Source organism: Pleurodeles waltl, chromosome 6 (genome assembly GCF_031143425.1).
Source record: "Pleurodeles waltl isolate 20211129_DDA chromosome 6, aPleWal1.hap1.20221129, whole genome shotgun sequence".
NCBI classification, from domain to species: domain Eukaryota; kingdom Metazoa; phylum Chordata; class Amphibia; order Caudata; family Salamandridae; genus Pleurodeles; species Pleurodeles waltl.
This window is the reverse complement of record NC_090445.1, coordinates 44,193,095-44,211,020: the sequence shown is the minus strand read 5'-3', so window position 1 is coordinate 44,211,020 and position 17,926 is coordinate 44,193,095. Positions and strand designations below refer to the sequence as shown.

Here is a 17,926-nt window from a genome sequence, read left to right as displayed (position 1 = left end):
TATCGGGGAAGTCATAGTCTTGGAAACAATAACATGAGATTTCTTCTTGTGGTTTCATTTCGTGATTTTCTTGAAAATACCTGCTAAGAAAATCGGCTTGATGATTCTGTAATCCTTGTAGGTGAATTGCTTTGATCGGCAACCCTCTTGCTAGTAAACAATGCCAAATCGTTTGGGATTATAGCGATACAACTTGGGCCATGGTTCTGCCTTGTTTTTTGAGGTAATGCATTGTTGTTTTATTGCCTATTTTGACTAAAATTCTGTTAATTGCCAACGATAGTAGGGAGGTTCTAAGGCCTAGATGAACTGCTTTCATTTCTAGTACATTTATTTTGTTTATCTGACAACAGCCTTGAATAGTTACATCTTGAAAATGTGCTTCCCAAACTGTGAGAGAAGCATCTGTGACAATCATTTAGTTTGGAAAGGCCTCATGGAAGGGAATGCCTTTTGGGAGATTCAGTTTATAACACCACCATTTTAGCGATTTAAAATGGGGTTTTACCCTACTTGAAAAGGCGCTGGTAAAGCTTAAGTGTTTATATATTGGATGAGTAAGTTATCTACCTCTAACTACAGACTGACTTTCATATAAAGGGAAGAAGTGCTCCAGCGCCCCAGGCAGGCAGGAATATTCTATGTTTATGACTATCAGTGAGGATCATACGATGCAGAAACAAGATTCAGAGTAAAAGACACGCCAGCTGATTGAATCCAACCATTGACAAACAGCCTGACAGATCTCATCTCTTATGGTATCAGCAGCATCCCCCTTATGAGCAGCAGCACATTAGACATCTTAAGCAAAGTCTACAAGAGTAGTGGGGCTAAATGTCTGGGAATCAGGAAGAGAAACAAAAGGTAACCCCTTCTCATATCTCCATTAAATGGTGCTAGTCTCTTCAGATCATCAATAACTGAAGGTAACCCCTTCAGATCTCAATTAACTAAAGCTAACTCCTCATATCCCCATTAACTGAAGCTAATCCCTTCAGATCACCAATAACTGAAGGTAACCCCTTCAGATTGCCAATAACATTTAATATCTCCATGAACTGAAGCTAACCCCTTCATATCTCAATTAACTCAAGTTAACCCTTTCATATTGCAATTAAATGATGCTAATCCTTTTAGATCTCTATTAAATGGAATTCACCTGTTATATCTCTATTAATGCAAGCTAACTCCTCATATCCCCACTAACTGAAGCTAACCCCTTAACACTCCATTAACTGAAGCTAACCCCTTCAGATCTCCATTAACTAAAGCTAACCCCTTGAGATATCCATTAACTGAAGCTAACACCTTAACACTCCATTAACTGAAGCTAACCCCTTCAGATCACCGATAACTGAAGCTAACCCCTTCAGATCACCGATAACTGAAGCTAACCCCTTCAGATCTCCATTAACTGAAGCTAACTCCTTCAGATCTCCATTAACTGAAACTAACCCCTTAACACTCCATTAACTGAAGCTAACCCCTTCAGATCACCAATAAGTGAAGATAACCCCTTATAGCTCTATTAACGCAAGCTAACTCCTCATATCCCCATTAACCGTAGCTAACCCCTTAACACTCCATGAACTGAAGCTAACCCCTTCAGATTTCCAATAAATTAAGTTTCCCCTTCAGATTTCCAGTAACTGAAGCTAACCCCTTCAGATATCTATTAAACTGAAGCTAACCCCTTCAGATATCTGTGAACTGAAGCTAACCCCTTCAGATATCTATTAACTGAAGCTAACCCCGCCAGATATCTATTAACTGAAGCTAACCCCGCCAGATTTCCAATGACTAAAGCTAACCCCTTCAGATCATCAATAACTGAAGAGAACCCCTTCAGATCTCCATTAACTGAAGATAACCCCTTCAGATCTCCATTAACTGAAGCTAACGTCTTCAGATATCTATTGACAGAAGTTAACCTCTCATATCTCTGTTAACTGAAGCTAACTTCTTCAGACATTCAATAACTCATATCTCCATTAACTTACTCTAACCCCATCCTCTCCACTGGTGATGTCAGAAGAACATAGATTGAATTCAGTCCTTCCCAAACTGATGGGCCCTTCGTTAGAACTTATAGAGAAGCTTTATAGTGGCTGTGATATCCTTAAGTTAATACATGCACATAGAGTAGCATTACTAGTGGCCATTACACTGCCACGAAGGGTCAGTGGAACCCAGTGGGGTCAGGCAAAATGATCCCCCCCCTGCAGAGTGTGAAAAAGGGGCCCAAGTCTCCAGTATTTCCTAAATATTCATTGGACCTGGGCTGAATGGAGCCCCTTGAAGGGCTGAGGCCCCATTGAGGTTTAGGGTCCCCCCCTGCACCACAGGGACTGCAGGGGCCTCTGTTACGCCACTGGTGGAACCCAGGTCATGTCTGCAGTTGTACACTGCATCCACATTAATACCTTTTTCTCAGAACTCGTCCTTTATTTCTGCTCAATAACTTTACTCAGTTCTTGATACCCATGGAAATGTGTTAAAGTGAATAATGGAGACATGATGTGTGGCTCTTTTAATATGTACAGTTTATGTAACTACCTAATTGGGTATTCTTAAAGGAATGTATGTATGTCTGTCAGATCTCAAATGCACCATTTAGTATTACCTAAAAAAGGAACAAATTTCTGTCTCTTTAATGAAACAGATACAGTCACTTTACAGGATGTTGCATCTCCCCTGCCTTTCAAGTTCCAAAGTGTAGTGTACTTTGTACTACTGAAAGGCCAGCAATGCCTGTCCCATAGTTCACTCAATCCATTTGAGTCTCCTTTTCATTGTTCACCTATTTATGTATCTATGAAGCAACATTAAAGGCTCACCTATCATGGCGTTAAAGGTCTTCTGGAGATCTTCTATGTCAATCAGTTTGAAGACATGCATCTCATGTGGCTTTTTGGAAGCTAGCCCATTGATCTCTTCATCACTTACATCATCACCGAGGCCAAATACATATACATCTAGGGTAAACACAGTTCACATTACATTTAGGTGATGTTTTTGAGTTTTGTTTGACAGATGTATACATACGTGGAAGAAGGGAAGACTGGCACACATACAAATGGGGCGAGTCACAGAAAGAGGGAAGACAGGGAAACAGAAAGAGAGAGGCACTCACAAAGAGAAAGAAGGGACACAGACATATACAAAGAGGAGAGACAATCAGAAAAATAGAAGATAGGCCTATAGATAAAAGGGGTAGAAAGACATAGCGAGAGAGGAGACAGCTATACATACAAAAAAGAGCATAACATAAAGACAAAGAAAGGGGACAAATGCAGTGAAAGGGGAGAGACACACATATAGACAAGAAGGGATATAAGCAAAGAGAAAGAGTGACAGTAGACCAATGGACAAACACAGGAGAAACACATACACAGAAAGAGGACTCACAGACATATAGAAAAAATAGGAGAAAACCTATAAACATGGGTGGGAATCATGAGTAATGACTTTGTACACCATCTGGATATCAAAGATGCTCTCAGCATATGTGTTGGGAAGTACCTTTCCTTTCTGCAATTGGTCTTCTTCGGGCTGGGATTGAGCAACCAAGCCTTAGTTCAGGATCTGGAAGGATTTCTCCTCTTCCGCTGTCTTTTTTAGGGATGGGCTGTCAGTCTATTTAGTGCCTATGATTATCAATGAAGATCTATTGAAGGAGAACAAAAGGGTTCTTACTTTTAATGCTATCTCACCTTCGGAGAAACCTTCATTGAGATCATAGGCAACCCTTGCTCCTCCCAGTTCGGAGGGACAAAGATAGTAAGCAGCTTCTCTAGTTTTGTGTCCCTTGACTTGCATGTTAAAAAAGAGGAAACAGCTACTTGCTTCTGAAATTGGTTGGGGGTAGTTATCTACAGTTGCGTCTCGTGGTGCGCTGAAGGTGCGGGTGGCGTGCAGGGGGAGGGGCGAATAAACATTAAATACATTTTTTTTTAAAAAACACTTACCTGGATCGCTGCCTCTGCCGACATCACCGCGTCACTCCTATGGTGCAGGGACAGGCTCCCAAACTGCCCTACGGCCAATCCTGAAGCTGCTCAGAGCAGCGTCAGGATTGGCTGGAAGAGACTGGGAGCCTGTGCCTGCTCTTTCCGCATGTGTGTTTGGCCAGCCCGAGATGGCCTGCCAAACATACATGCGCACTGAGGGGGAGTGCTAAGCACTCCCCCTCAGTGCTCGTTAGAGCCCGTGGCCCCATCTTTTTTACAAGAAAACAATAATAAACTGAGTTTATTATTGTTTTCTTGTAACGCTTTTGCAGATGCCACTCCTGGCAGGGGGGCGACGCTCCTCCGCCCTAGCGGAGGAACCGCCAATGGTTATCTACCTCTAAATTAAGCATGCCAGTAAAGCGAGGGACCACACACACACATGCCCATGCGCACACAAACACGCAACGCACACACGTGCGCACACAAATGCACACTACCATGCGCACACACACACACATTCTCTGTGATGCATCATCCTCTTGTCCGGTGCCTGACTTTGTCTGCTTCTGATGATGTTCACTGACACACTGAAGACCTGCAGTAGTGCAGCCTTAGATGGCTGTCTGTGCTTCAAGGTATAGAAACCACTGAGTTACCCACCAACAGAGCTGAGAAGGTTATATAGGATCCTCCCAGTACTAAAAGTGCTAGATCATTGTAGAAGCCACTGGGCTACAAACTCAAGTAATTACAACCACTGCCAGAAGCATAGCCTTTTTAAGTCTCTCAGATGTAAAACTCACTGAGCTGCCCAAAAGCAGAGACTAGAGGCCTACACTGGAGAGATAATCCTGACTCTCCTCATGGTAGATATGAACCGGTAGGCTTTTGGTGGAGCTCATAGGTGTACAAAAAAGCACATAACCCATGAAACTATAGTGAATCGCTCCTCCGTCCACCATTATTAATGGAATCATTTTCCAAGCTTTGGGAACTATTTACAGCAGTCCCATAAACTGCTTCAGAGTAGTATGCACTCTGGAGCACAATGCTACCCAAAGCACAATGCACCAGGAGCCAATGTTTTGCTGTGTAGCAAAAGTGCCACAAATCCAACCACAAGCAAAGAAAATAGCCTTCTGCTTACCCACTAGCTGGGTAGCACATAGCAGCTGTGACTGGGATTTACTGGGTCTTTCACACCCCTCAGCACTAGTGCCACTACACCTCCTGCACAATTTTTATGCTCCTGAATATTTTCCTACCTGAGCCCCTTTTCAGATTGGCAGGCAATGCAAATTATCCTACCAAGTGAACCAAGGTTAATGGTTAAAAATTGGTGATAAACCAATTGTTGCAGAAATATTGTTGACAAGTAGAAGACGAGGAGTGCTCTACCAGTGTAGTTTTAAAGATGCTATGAATTTCATTGCCCCAGCAGCGTCCTATATTTAGACATTCTGCACTGCATAGGGCATGCACAGCCACTGCTTAATTTGTAAATGAACACGCGCCAGGGACCAGCGTTTTGTTCAGAAGCTGTGCTGTTGAAGATCGGGGTGCTCAATACCAGGGCTGCAAAGTCTTGATTTCACTTCATACTCCTTTACTCCACCACCAGGCACCCCTTGCCTCTTTATCTCACTCTTGCTGTTCCCCTTTCACCCCCGCTTCCCCCTTTGTCACTGTTTTCTCGTTTTTCTTTTCCCCCTATTATCCCCACTGTGTGTTTTTGTGTGGATCAACGTTTATATGTCTACATTGTTCTAATTTCTTCAACTCGATTTCCTTAAAAAGTTAACTTGGCCTTTTATAAAAGTAAATTCAAAGTAAGATATATTCAAAAGAAGTGCTCCACTATAATGTCTAAGTGCAGCGGTCAGGTTTGGTGGTGAAAGGGTGCATACACCCTTTCATGCAGGATACAATGGCAGGCTTGCAGACACAGTTTTGCAGGGGCTCACATGGGTAACACAATACATGCTGCAGCCCATGGGGGACCCCCAATGTACCAATGCCCTGGGTACCTAAATCCCATATACTAGGGACTTAGATGGGTGCACCAGTATGCCAATTGTGGGTGTAAAATGGTTACCAACAACCAAATTTAGGGGCGGAAGCACAGTCTCTGAGGTTCTGTTTAACAGGATCCCAGTGAACTACAGTCTAAACACACAGACATCAGACACACAGTGGAGGTAACTATGCTAGAAAAATTGCACTTTCCTACATACAGATAACAATCTCTCATCCATAAGTTACATTTCCACTTTTATCTTATCCAAACCGCTCCTAGAGTGTGAAGAGACTGACCAGAGAGTATGCTGATTTCTCGTGATTGATGTGCAGATCTAAGCAATTTAAAGTAGAGTCAATTATTTGCAAATATTGATGCCTCTTTGGGCTGGTCATCTAGATATGGAGAGGAAAAGATCTTGCACCTCTTGAGATGCAGTTACAGCCATGCACTTCATAAATGTCCTCAGGCTGATTTGAGGCCAAATGGAAGTAATTTGTACTGGCAGTGATTGTTGCTGACCATAAATCTCAGTAAATTGCAGTGCATCTTGGCTACTGATATATGTAACATCTATGAAGAATTATGAAGCATAATCAATTCCCTTGATGGATCTGTGGGTACATTCGATGTAATAGCATCCTGAACTTCTCCATCCATACTCATTTTTTGTAACTTTTAGATCTAGAAAGGGTCTGAATTTGGACCTTTCTTTTTTACTAAAATTAATAGGAATAAATTCCCATTCCTTTTCAGGAAAACAGTAGAACTCCACAGTGTGCTTTGGAAGAAGCACATTTCCAGAAGCAGTTTGGATGGCTTTCTTTGAATTGTCAAGCTGGTGGAGGATGGAAGAATCTTAGAAAGTAGCCATTCTGAACAATAATTAGCATGTGAATCGTTTATGATAGAACTCCACTCTTCTGGGTAGTTGGAAATGCTTCCACTCAACAGAATGGTAAACTGAAGAGGGGGAAATAGAGTCTTATTCTTTTGTGCCTGCAGGTGGTTTTCCTGCTGTAGCCTATTGGTGACCGCCTCTAGCTTTTTGTGGGCATCTTTGTTGGTAGAAAGGACTGTACTGCTGTTTTTGGTGACCGTGGGGCCAGTAAGTGGTTTGAACTCTCTGTGAGTAGAAACACTGATCCTAAGGTCTGCAGGACTGTTTCCTTTCTTTCTTCCATTTCTCTAAACCAACAGCTTTCAAGGTCTCATTTCAGCTTTCACACAAGCCGTTTCCTCGTCTATGGGACTTCCAAATAAAGTTGTGCCAGATAAAGGCAGGATCAGTAGTCTTTTTCTGAATGACTGATGGCAATACAGTATCTCCTCTGTGAAGAAGATGCTGTACTTGATTCTTGTTTGTGCCTCAGTATCAGGACTGGTGAGACCTCACTACTATTGGGCAGATGTATGTCTTTACAGTGCATGCCACACATTTATACTATGTGTAGGTATAGGTATATGTATATGGTAAGTGTGATTTTAGGGTTTGGAGGGGGCAGAGATAAAGCGACGTAAGGAGTTAAAACACACACACATATTTATTATAATAATATATATATATATGAGAGTGTGTATGCACATGTATATATGCACCATCTAACCCTAAAATCACCCTTAGTCTCCCTTTACCTCCACCACCTCTAAATCCTAACATTACCCTTACCCCCTTTCACCTCCACTCACCCTTTAACCCTCAAATCAACCTTACCTCCCTTCGCCTCTACCCACACCTAAACTCTAAAATCACCCTTACCTCCCTTTACCTCTACCCACACCTAAACCAGTATTTTTATATAAGATAAAAAGTATGTTATTAAAGAAATACTTACTCTGTAGTAAATACGTGTAGTAAAGACAGAAATACCTGTGTGGTATACCTGTAGTAAAGGAATGTGTGATGGAGAAGGCCTGAGTTAAGGATCCATGTTAAAGGCTGTGAGTTAGTTTATGGAACTCTCTACATGGAGTTCTTCCAGCAAGCTAGGCTTTCAGCAAGTCTTTTTCGGGATGAGGATGCAGGTGCAGTCCAGCAAATTGTCAGGCAGAGAGGCCCTCTTTTTCACCCCAACTCACACAACAAGCTGAGACTACATGATTCCTTTCAATCGAGCAGAGATTCTTAGGGCCCGATTACGACATTGGTGGTCCGAAGACCGCCAATGCCGTGGTGGCTGTTGAACCGCTGCGGTCTGACCGCCATATTGCGAGTTTGGTGGGCAGACCTGCCAACCTACCGCCATCCTCGCCAAGATCTTCAATGCAGACGGGCTGACGGCGGGTGCAGGTTGCAATCAGCCAGAGTGGCGCTGAACGCAGTGCTGCCCTGCTGATTTCAACCTTGTTCTCCGCCAGCCTTCTCATGGCGGTACCACTGCCATGAAAAGGCTGGTGGAGAACAGGTGCAGGGGGCCACAGAGAGGCCCCTCCACTGCCCATGCCCATTGCATGGGCAGTGCAGGGGTCCCCCTGCCCAGCACTCTATGCTATGCAGACAGTGGGCATTTCGAGGGGGCTGACCCACTGGGAAAGTCTTAATGGGACCAGCGGTAGGCTCACCAGCACGGCGGCGACCACCTCGTTGTGAGTTTGGCAGACAGGTGTTCCTGTCTGCCAAACACGTAAATAGAGCCCTAAGTCTGGTGTCTCTTTCCTACATCGGCGTACAGGCCTGGATTCCAGATGACAAATGGTGAACAAATTACTGCCTAAAGGTTCCACTCCTTACATCCTTCTAGTAGCAAGCTGTAACTTGCTAAGATGGTCTAACACATGCAATGTTTCATATTCGCCTCAAAACCTACCGCAGCCTCTGGTCTTTGTTGCTGGCCAGAGTTCATGGATTTCTAAGCCCAGAATGTAGAGTCAGAGCAGTTCTCACTTGGCAAGGTGTGATGTGTATTGGGCTCAAATTCAGCCTAATCTACGGTCTTGTTGCCCAGGGAGTTCAACATCACAAAGAAATGGAAAGAGGGTGATTTTCCTCAGGGGATGGGAAAACTATCCTAGACAAAGAAAATTACCTGAATATAACCCCCACCCACCAGATAAACAGGTTTCGTGAGGGTGGCAGGAATGATGTATGTTCAGAAGTGATGCTCAATATGAACATTTCCTGAAACACATCCAAGACCCTACTAAACACCAGTGTACCAGTGGATCAGACATAGATATACATCCTCGTAACTGCTCCAAGCAAACTGAAGGCAAGGAACCAGCCCATGGGACTGGACACACTGTTCAAAGGGGCAGTGCCGCAGGCAGCCTCTGCACAGCGGCCCAAGCTGAAAGAGCTTTGCTCCTCAACTATATTTTCTCTACCACCTTGTCAGTCATCGTATACTGTGTATTGAGGGGCACTACTCACCATCATAGAGCTGACATGGCACACACTCTATACTGCCTGCTGACATCAGAGCTCCAATTAGATGTATGTATGTATGTATGTATAGAGGTATTTGAATAAAGCACATTTCGACCAAAGGTATCAAAGCGCTAATAAGGCAAAACAAGATTATTACTGCTGCACCCAATTTAGATTGGAATAGCCAAGTTTTAACTTGTTTATGAAAAGGCAAAAGAAAGGGAATATTCCTAATTTTAAGGGGGAGAGAATTCTATAATTTAGCAGCTGCTGCTGAGAAAGCTCTGCCCCCCCATTTCACTTTCTTAGTCCTGGGAACGTGGATTAACCTAAGATCAGTTGATCTAAGGGTGTGGCCAGCCGTGTACCACTTAATAGATGGAAGAGGGGAGTAAGGACCCTGTAAATAGAGGGCCTTATGAGCCAGGCACAAAGTTTTGAAAATAATATGTTTCCTAATCTGTAGCCAAAGGAGATCCTTCAAACTCTCTGTGGCGGATGCAAACTTGTCTAAGCCCAGAGCCAGACGCACCCTTTGATTCAGAATAAGTTGTAGCTTATTTAGTTATGTTTGATTGATGTTTAGATACAGAGCGTTACAGTAGTCCAGCCTTGATCCAATCAGGGCTAGAACTACTGTTACTCTAAGGTCCCGACGTATATAAGGGAGCATTTTCTTAAGCATGAATTGATGATTTTATTAACCTGGGTGTCGAAGTTTAAGGCAGATTCACAGACAACCCCAAGATTTTTAACAGCAGCAGAGAGGACTGGTAATGTCCCTCATGACTCAGGCCACCAGTTAGAATCCCAGATAGATAAATTGGCCCCAAAGATAATGATCTTGGTTATGTCCCCATTCATCATAAGCCAGTTTCAATCCATCCAGTTTTTTACTTCCTTCATACATGACTGAAATTGTTTTGCTATTTCCAATGTCTTATCTTGAAAGGAGACAATGATTTGTGTGTTGTCTGCATAACAGGACACCTGAAATCCAAAGGAGCGCACCAAATCCGCCAAAGGCGCAACATACTAATTATACACAAGGGAGTTGAAAAGGAACTGAACTATAATCACCGCATTTAACTAATAGTGAGTTATCCTGGAAGAAAGATGTAAGTATATTTAAGGCTATTCCTCTCAATCCAACCTGGAACAGACAGCTAGTTAGTATTGGGGGCGAGATGGTATCAAACACAGCCGATAGATCCAGCAGGATTAGGATTGCGCTTCCACCTGCATCTACCTGTTTTCTGATTGCGTCAGTAGTCGCAAGCAGGGCAGTTTCTGTACTGTGGTGTTTCCGAAACCCGTGTTGGGATCTGTGTAGTCAATCGTGAGTTGTCAAAAAAGAAGTAAGCTCTTGATTTAAGTGTTTCTCTAAACTTTTTGCTAGTGTTGTTAAAAGAGCTATCGGGCGCAGATTCTTGACGTCTTCTGGGCCACCCCCCTGATTGTTTTTAATGGGAACTATTATCGTTTGTTTCCATTCTGATGGATACATCCCCCGTTCTAAGACTTCTGCATACAAAAGCAGAAAAATAAAATGGAACAATTTCAGGGAACTTGTAAAGTTGGAAAAACATACGGTAAAGTAGTAAAACGGTTGTTAGTCCTGCCAGTTTCAAACATGAATGTGAGGAAGCAGAACAGGGAGAGCAGGTCAGTATGCAAGCAAAGAGGGAAAAACAAGTACGCTAATGAAAAGGTTTATGGCATATCGAAATAGAGATCACTGGGCTTTCTGCATTATACGGTTTGTTTTCTTAGAACTGTGAAAATGTAAATCCTGCCTGTGTCATGTTTATATACTCCTATGTAACATAGTGTTCAAAACCATACACATAACCAAGAATGTACCAATAGTTTATATTTTATGGATGTTGATTTATAGTAGTTTGAAGCTTCCTGACTCATTGGATGTTCTTGCTACTTCTCATGGCTCTAGTAAACCCGGAACCTAGAAGGCTCACCGTTTAGATTTACACATTCCCTAGAAGTGCAGCCTTGCTTTCAAACCTGGCAAGTGGATGTTTAATTTTGGAGAATAATGAGCCTAGTGTTGTATGTATGAAAGATATCGTCTCCTTCCTTGGGGGGGAAGATCCCGACTCAAGCTCATTTGATCGATTTTCTCTGAGAGTAACAAGTTCCTGTCATGTGACTGTGCTCCAATGACTTGCATTGAGATAAGGCACATATATACTGGCCTAAACTTCTACTCATCTTTAGCTCTGTGCTCCACCTGACTGTTTTCTAACGAGAGCTCTGGTCAGTTGAAATGATAAATTGTCTTATGTCTTATTCTATAGAGCTTGTTATTTTGCATTAAATGCTAGCTTGGCCTTTAGGCGTGTTGTGCTTTCTTTTCAACAGTACTCATTGTAATAATAAAGATGTTTTATTGTATCATTACGTAAAGAGTGAGAGAGCTCCTGTGTCACATATACAGCTAATTAACAATGAGCATGTTATATACACTCATTGTGTGCAACAATAAGTGTTATATATACTGGTGTAACAGTGAAAATGCTACAATGTTATTTATACTGGCTGAGTAACAGCGAGAGCGCTCCAGTGTTAGATGCATTGTGTACAGTGAAAGCAATGCAATGTTATATATACTGGCTGAGTAACAGTGAGAGTGCTCCAGTGTTAGATGCACTGTGCATAGTGAAAGCAATGCAATGTTATATATACTGGCTGAGTAACAGCGAGAGCGCTCCAGTGTTAGATGCACCTTGCGCAGGGAAAGCAATGCAATGTTATATATACTGGCTGAGTAACAGCGAGAGCGCTCCAGTGTTAGATGCACCTTGCGCAGGGAAAGCAATGCAATGTTATATATACTGGCTGAGTAACAGTGAGAGTGCTCCAGTGTTAGATGCACTGTGCACAGTGAAAGCAATGCAATGTTATATATACTGGCTGAGTAACAGCGAGAGCGCTCCAGTGTTAGATGCACCTTGCGCAGGGAAAGCAATGCAATGTTATATATAATGGTGGAGTAACAGTGAGAGCGCTCCAGTGTTAGATGCACCTTGCGCAGGGAAAGCAATGCAATGTTATATATACTGGCTGAGTAACAGCGAGAGCACTCCAGTGTTAGATGCATTGTGTACAAAGAAAGCAATGCAATGCTATATATACTGGCTGAGTAAAAGTGAGAGCTCTCCAATGTTATATATACTAGCTGAATAACAGTGAGAGCCCTTCGGTGTTATATATACTGGCTGAGTAACAGCGAGAGCGCTCCAGTGTTAGATGCATTGTGTACAGTGAAAGCAATGCAATGTTATATATACTGGCTGAGTAACAGTGAGAGCGCTCCAGTGTTAGATATACTAACAGATTAACAGTGAGAGCGCTTCAATGTTATATATACTGGCTGAGTAACAGTGAGAGTGCTCCAGTGTTAGATGCACTGTGCACAGTGAAAGCAATGAAATGTTATATATACTGCCCGAGTAACAGTGAGAGCGCTCCAGTGTTAGATGCACCTTGCGCAGGGAAAGCAATGCAATGTTATATATACTGGCTGAGTAACAGTGAGAGCGCTCCAGTGTTAGATGTAATGTGCACAGTGAAAGCAATGCAATGTTATATATACTGGCTGAGTAACAGTGAGAGTGCTCCAGTGTTAGATGCCCTGTGCGCAGTGAAAGCAATGCAATGTCATATATACTGGCTGAGTAACAGCGAGAGCGCTCCAGTGTTAGATGCATTGTGTACAGAGAAAGCAATGCAATGTTATATATACTGGCTGAGTAAAAGTGAGAGCGCTCCAATGTTATATATACTAGCTGAATAACAGTGAGAGCCCTTCGGTGTTATATATACTGGCTGAGTAACAGCGAGAGCGCTCCAGTGTTAGATGCATTGTGTACAGTGAAAACAATGCAATGTTGTATATACTGGCTGAGTAACAGTGAGAGTGCTCCAGTGTTAGATGTATTATGTACAATGAGAGTGCTCCAATGTTATATATACTTGCTGAGTGACAGTGAGAATGCTCCAGTGTTATATATACTGACTGAGTAACAGTGAGAGTGCTCCAGTGTTACATATACTAACTGAGTAACAGTGAGAGAGCTCCAGTGTTAGATATACTAACTGAGTAACAGTGAGAGAGCTCCAGTGTTATATATACTAACTGAGTAACACTGAGAGAGCTCCAGTGTTAGATATACTGACTGAGTAACAGTGAGAGAGCTTCAGTGGCAGATATGCAGACTGTGTAATAGTGACAGTAGTCCTGTGTTAGACATACTGCCTGTTTTTCAAAGTGAGAGCTCCAATGTTAGATATACTGATTGTGTTACACGGCGTTCTCAAGTGTTAGATATACTGATTGTGTTACACGGTGTGCTCCAGTGTTAGATATATTGATTGTGTTACACGGCGTGCTCCAGTGTTAGATATACTGATTGTGTTACATGGTGTGCTCCAGTGTTAGATATACTGATTGTGTTACACGGCGTGCTCCAGTGTTAGATATACTGATTGTGTTACACGGTATGCTCCAGTGTTAGATATACTGATTGTGTTACACAGTGTTCTCCAGTGATAGATATACTGATTGTGTTACACAGTTTGCTCCAGTGTTAGATATACTGATTGTGTTACACGGCGTGCTCCAGTGTTAGATATATTGATTGTGTTACATGGTGTGCTCCACTGTTAGATATATTGATTGTGTTATACGGTGTGTTCCAGTGTTAGATATACTGATTGTGTTACACGACGTGCTCCGGTGTTAGATATACTGATTGTGTTACACAGTGTGCTCCAAGGTTAGATATACTGATTGTGTTACACGGCCTGCTCCGGTGTTAGATATACTGATTGTGTTACACGGCGTGCTCCAGTGTTAGATATACTTATTGTGGTACACGGCGTGCTCCACTGTTAGATATACTGATTGTGATACACAGCGTGCTCCAGTGTTAGATATACTGGCTGCATAAGGACTGTTATAAATACTAACTGAGTAACAGTGAGAGCACTCCAGTGTTATATATACTAGCTGAGTAACAGTGTGAGCGCTCCAGTGTTAGATATACTAACTGAGTAACAGTGAGAGCGCTCCAGTGTTATATATACTAACTGAGTAACAGTGAGAGAGCTCCAGTGTTAGATATACTAACTGAGTAACAGTGAGAGAGCTCCAGTTTTATATATACTAACTGAGTAACACTGAGAGAGCTCCAGTGTTAGATATACTAACTGAGTAACAATGAGAGTGCTCCAGTGTTAGATATACTGACTGTGTAACAGTGAGAGAGCTCAAGTGTTAAATATACTGACTGTGTAACAGTGAGAGTGCTCCAGTGTTAGATATACTGATTGTGTAACAGTGAGAGTGCTCCAGTGTTAGATATACTGATTGTGTAACAGTGAGAGTGCTCCAGTGTTAGATATACTGACCGTGTAACACTGAATCCCCCGGTGTTACATATACTGCCTGTGTAACAGTGAGCATGCTCCAGTGTTAGGTAGATTAATGGTTTAACAGTGAGATCACTCCAGTATCAGACATACTGCCTGTGTCACACTGAGAGCTCTAGGAATACCAACAGTGGAAGACTGAAGAGAGCCAGCCATGAGTGATTCCGAGCATACTCCACAGTGAAAAACAGCGACAAAAGCAGCTCCTGATCACATTGGAGTCATTTTGTTTTCTAGAATGTAGTGTATCCTTGTATAAATAAATGTTGTCTTTGGCACACAACATAACCATGTATCTTAAGGAAGACAAGAGGTATAGTGACTAAGTATATCACAGAACATGATGCCACTTGCACATCAGAGGAGCAGATGACACGATCCTGATTCCTTACCCAGATAGTCTTCTCTCCCCTCACTGATTTTCAAAAAGTCGCGGATACTTAACATGGAAATTCTGGGGTCTCCTCCCATGTTGGATTTTCCTAAAATAGGAAAATAGTCATGTAATGGAAGCACTAACATTGTGACATGAAGTCAATAGGAAGAATAATATTAACAGAAAAATCCTGCTGCAGTTTTGTGCCTGAGGAGCGTAAGCTCAGCCCTTACGTAGGCTTTAAATCAGAACTTTCTACCATGTTAAGATGAAGCAAAGACGGAACCCAAACACGGTCGCTACTACCAAGTGGCCTCCTGGCGGTCTCCAACCTCACGCTTCCTACTTGTCAGCTTCTTCGATTGACCACCTCTTGCGCCATCCTTAGCTTTCAGGCTTTCTAGGTAGGGATGTGCAGCTAGGAAGATCTATAAGAAGGTGGGACCTACCGTCGGTCATGAGGATCATCACATGCCGGATATCCGTGAACTTGTCGGCGTTGCGCTGTGAGTGTAGGCTCATCATGTTGTAAACAGCTGTGATAGCGAGGCGGGTGTTTGTGCCTGACTTGCCTTCGTGTTCTGTGGAATAGAGAGAGACAGACTCAGGAGTGCACTTCAATCGGGCATCCAGTGAAAAGAAAACAGCTTAACCTCTAATGGTTCTTCAATATCCCTTTGCTTGAGAATGTCTGTTTGGGTTGTAAAACCTATTGTGACATCATTCACTTGATGACCACTATAAACAAGCCCATCCATTACATACAAATGTCTGTTATAAGTAAATATTCCAGGAATCTGCATTCAATCGGATATTGATCCATAAGCTCCCTCCACAGAAAACAAGTCAGAATGGGAGAAATGATAAGGATACTATCCCTAAAATTAAGATCCTCTACAATCTAGTGGTGAAGGAGATAATTATCAGACGTGCCACGCACCCCCCTTTTTTAATTAATTTTCATTTTTACAGCCGTACAGCATACAATGGCACAATAAACAATGACGAGTTACATACTTTGCAGCAAGATAACAGAGCAGTCAGGGAGCTGTTAAGAACACATGGTGCAATAGACAACCAGCAGTAACAGGAGTGCGAACGTGGTCTCCACAGCGCCTGCACCTTCTAGCCCCAACAGCCAAGCAGCTATCCCCTCCACAGTCACCACTGCTCCACAGTCATCATTGCACCATGGAACTTCCAGAGGCTACCACCAGCCTACCAGGCCACACCACGCAGCACAGCACTCACGGGTCACCTTTGCACTGTGGAACATCCAGAGACTACCACCGGCCTACGAGGCCACACCACGCAGCATTGCACTCAAAGGTCACCTTTGCATCGTGGAACCAGAGGCTACCACCAGCCTACCAGGCCACACCACGCAGCATAGCACTCACGGGTCACCTTTGCACTGTGGAACATCCAGAGGCTACCACCGGCCTACGAGGCCACACCACGCAGCATTGCACTCACAGGTCACCTTTGCACCGTGGAACATCCAGAGACTACCACCGTCCTACGAGGCCACACCACGCAGCATTGCACTCACAGGTCACCTTTGCACCGTGGAACATCCAGAAACTACCACTGGCCTACGAGGCCACACCACGCAGCATTGCACTCACAGGTCACCTTTGTACCGTGGAACATCCAGAGACTACCACCGGCCTACCAGGACACACCACGCAGCATTGCACTCACAGGTCACCTTTGCACCGTGGAACATCCAGAGGCTACCACCAGCCTACCAGGCCACACCACGCAGCACAGCACTCACAGGGCCACCCACCAAGAGAGCACACAGAAAGAGTAGCTAGCCCATGTTCTGTGTCTTAGCATCGGCCACACCCACATTGGTATCCTCAGCCTGTTCCGTACACCCCAGAAAGGCTTGGTAGGACCCCCAAATATCCTTCAGGCAGATGCATTAGGTCATGATAAGCGTCAGACTGCGTGTTTCAATGCGCCATGTCTGCAAACCATTCTCCTAGTGTTGGGAGTGGAACCTTCACCCAATGCATCGCTATTATGTACCTAGCAAGCAGCGATTCAACAGCAACTAAGAATCTAGAGGTCTTCGGGACGTGTCTATCATAGCCCAACAGCATCAGCAAAGGAGACGAAGCAATGGCCTCACCAGTAATCTCTCGTAGCTCCCCCGATCCCGCAGCCCAGAAGCACCGTATCCCAGGGCAGAACCAAGCCACGTGAGCAAACCCAGCACCATCAACCCAACGAGGAGGGCAGCAAGATCTATCCCGTAAGTCCTAAGAAAACAGTTGTGCCGCGGTGTAATACACCAAATCAATATATTTTACATGGATCGACCGGTGGAGCTTGTTTAGACAGGCAGGAAGGAAAACCGAGCAGCAATCCGTCCATTGTTTGTCACTGATAAAAAGTTCCAAATCCTCCTGCCATTCCAGTCGGACCTTACCAACTCCCAGTCGCCGTGCCTCCTGCAAACAAGCATAGAGGTTTGCAATAATGCGCCGGGGTGTTGTCGCCTGCAGAAAGCGGGCACCTCCAAAGGCTCCGTCAAAGCTTCTCCCAGTAATTCCCGCATGTTGTGCCACGCCCTGTAATAGTGAAACTGAGCCAGGACAGTAGGCGTGTCACCCTGTGCACATACCTGCTCCAAAATGTGGAGTATCTTCTCTGTGAAAAAGTCACCCACACGTCGCAAACCCAGCCCTTGTAGTGCGTTCACCGACACTCTCTCCTGCCCCAGTGGAGCTTACGTGCACCACTCTAGCGGC

General features: G+C 43.7%; 1 protein-coding gene across 1 annotated transcript in view; it reads right to left on the bottom strand.

The window, feature by feature from the left end:
• The window catches only part of LOC138299145 (complement factor B-like), a 179,550-nt gene that overhangs the window by 67,634 nt on the left and 93,990 nt on the right, over positions 1-17,926 (bottom strand). The window contains exons 8-10 of the mRNA XM_069237205.1: positions 15,614-15,745; positions 15,181-15,270; positions 2,838-2,975 (exon numbers count right to left, since the gene is read on the bottom strand). Coding sequence (XP_069093306.1) covers positions 2,838-2,975; positions 15,181-15,270; positions 15,614-15,745 — 360 coding nt within the window. The remainder of the gene's footprint in view (positions 1-2,837; positions 2,976-15,180; positions 15,271-15,613; positions 15,746-17,926) is intronic.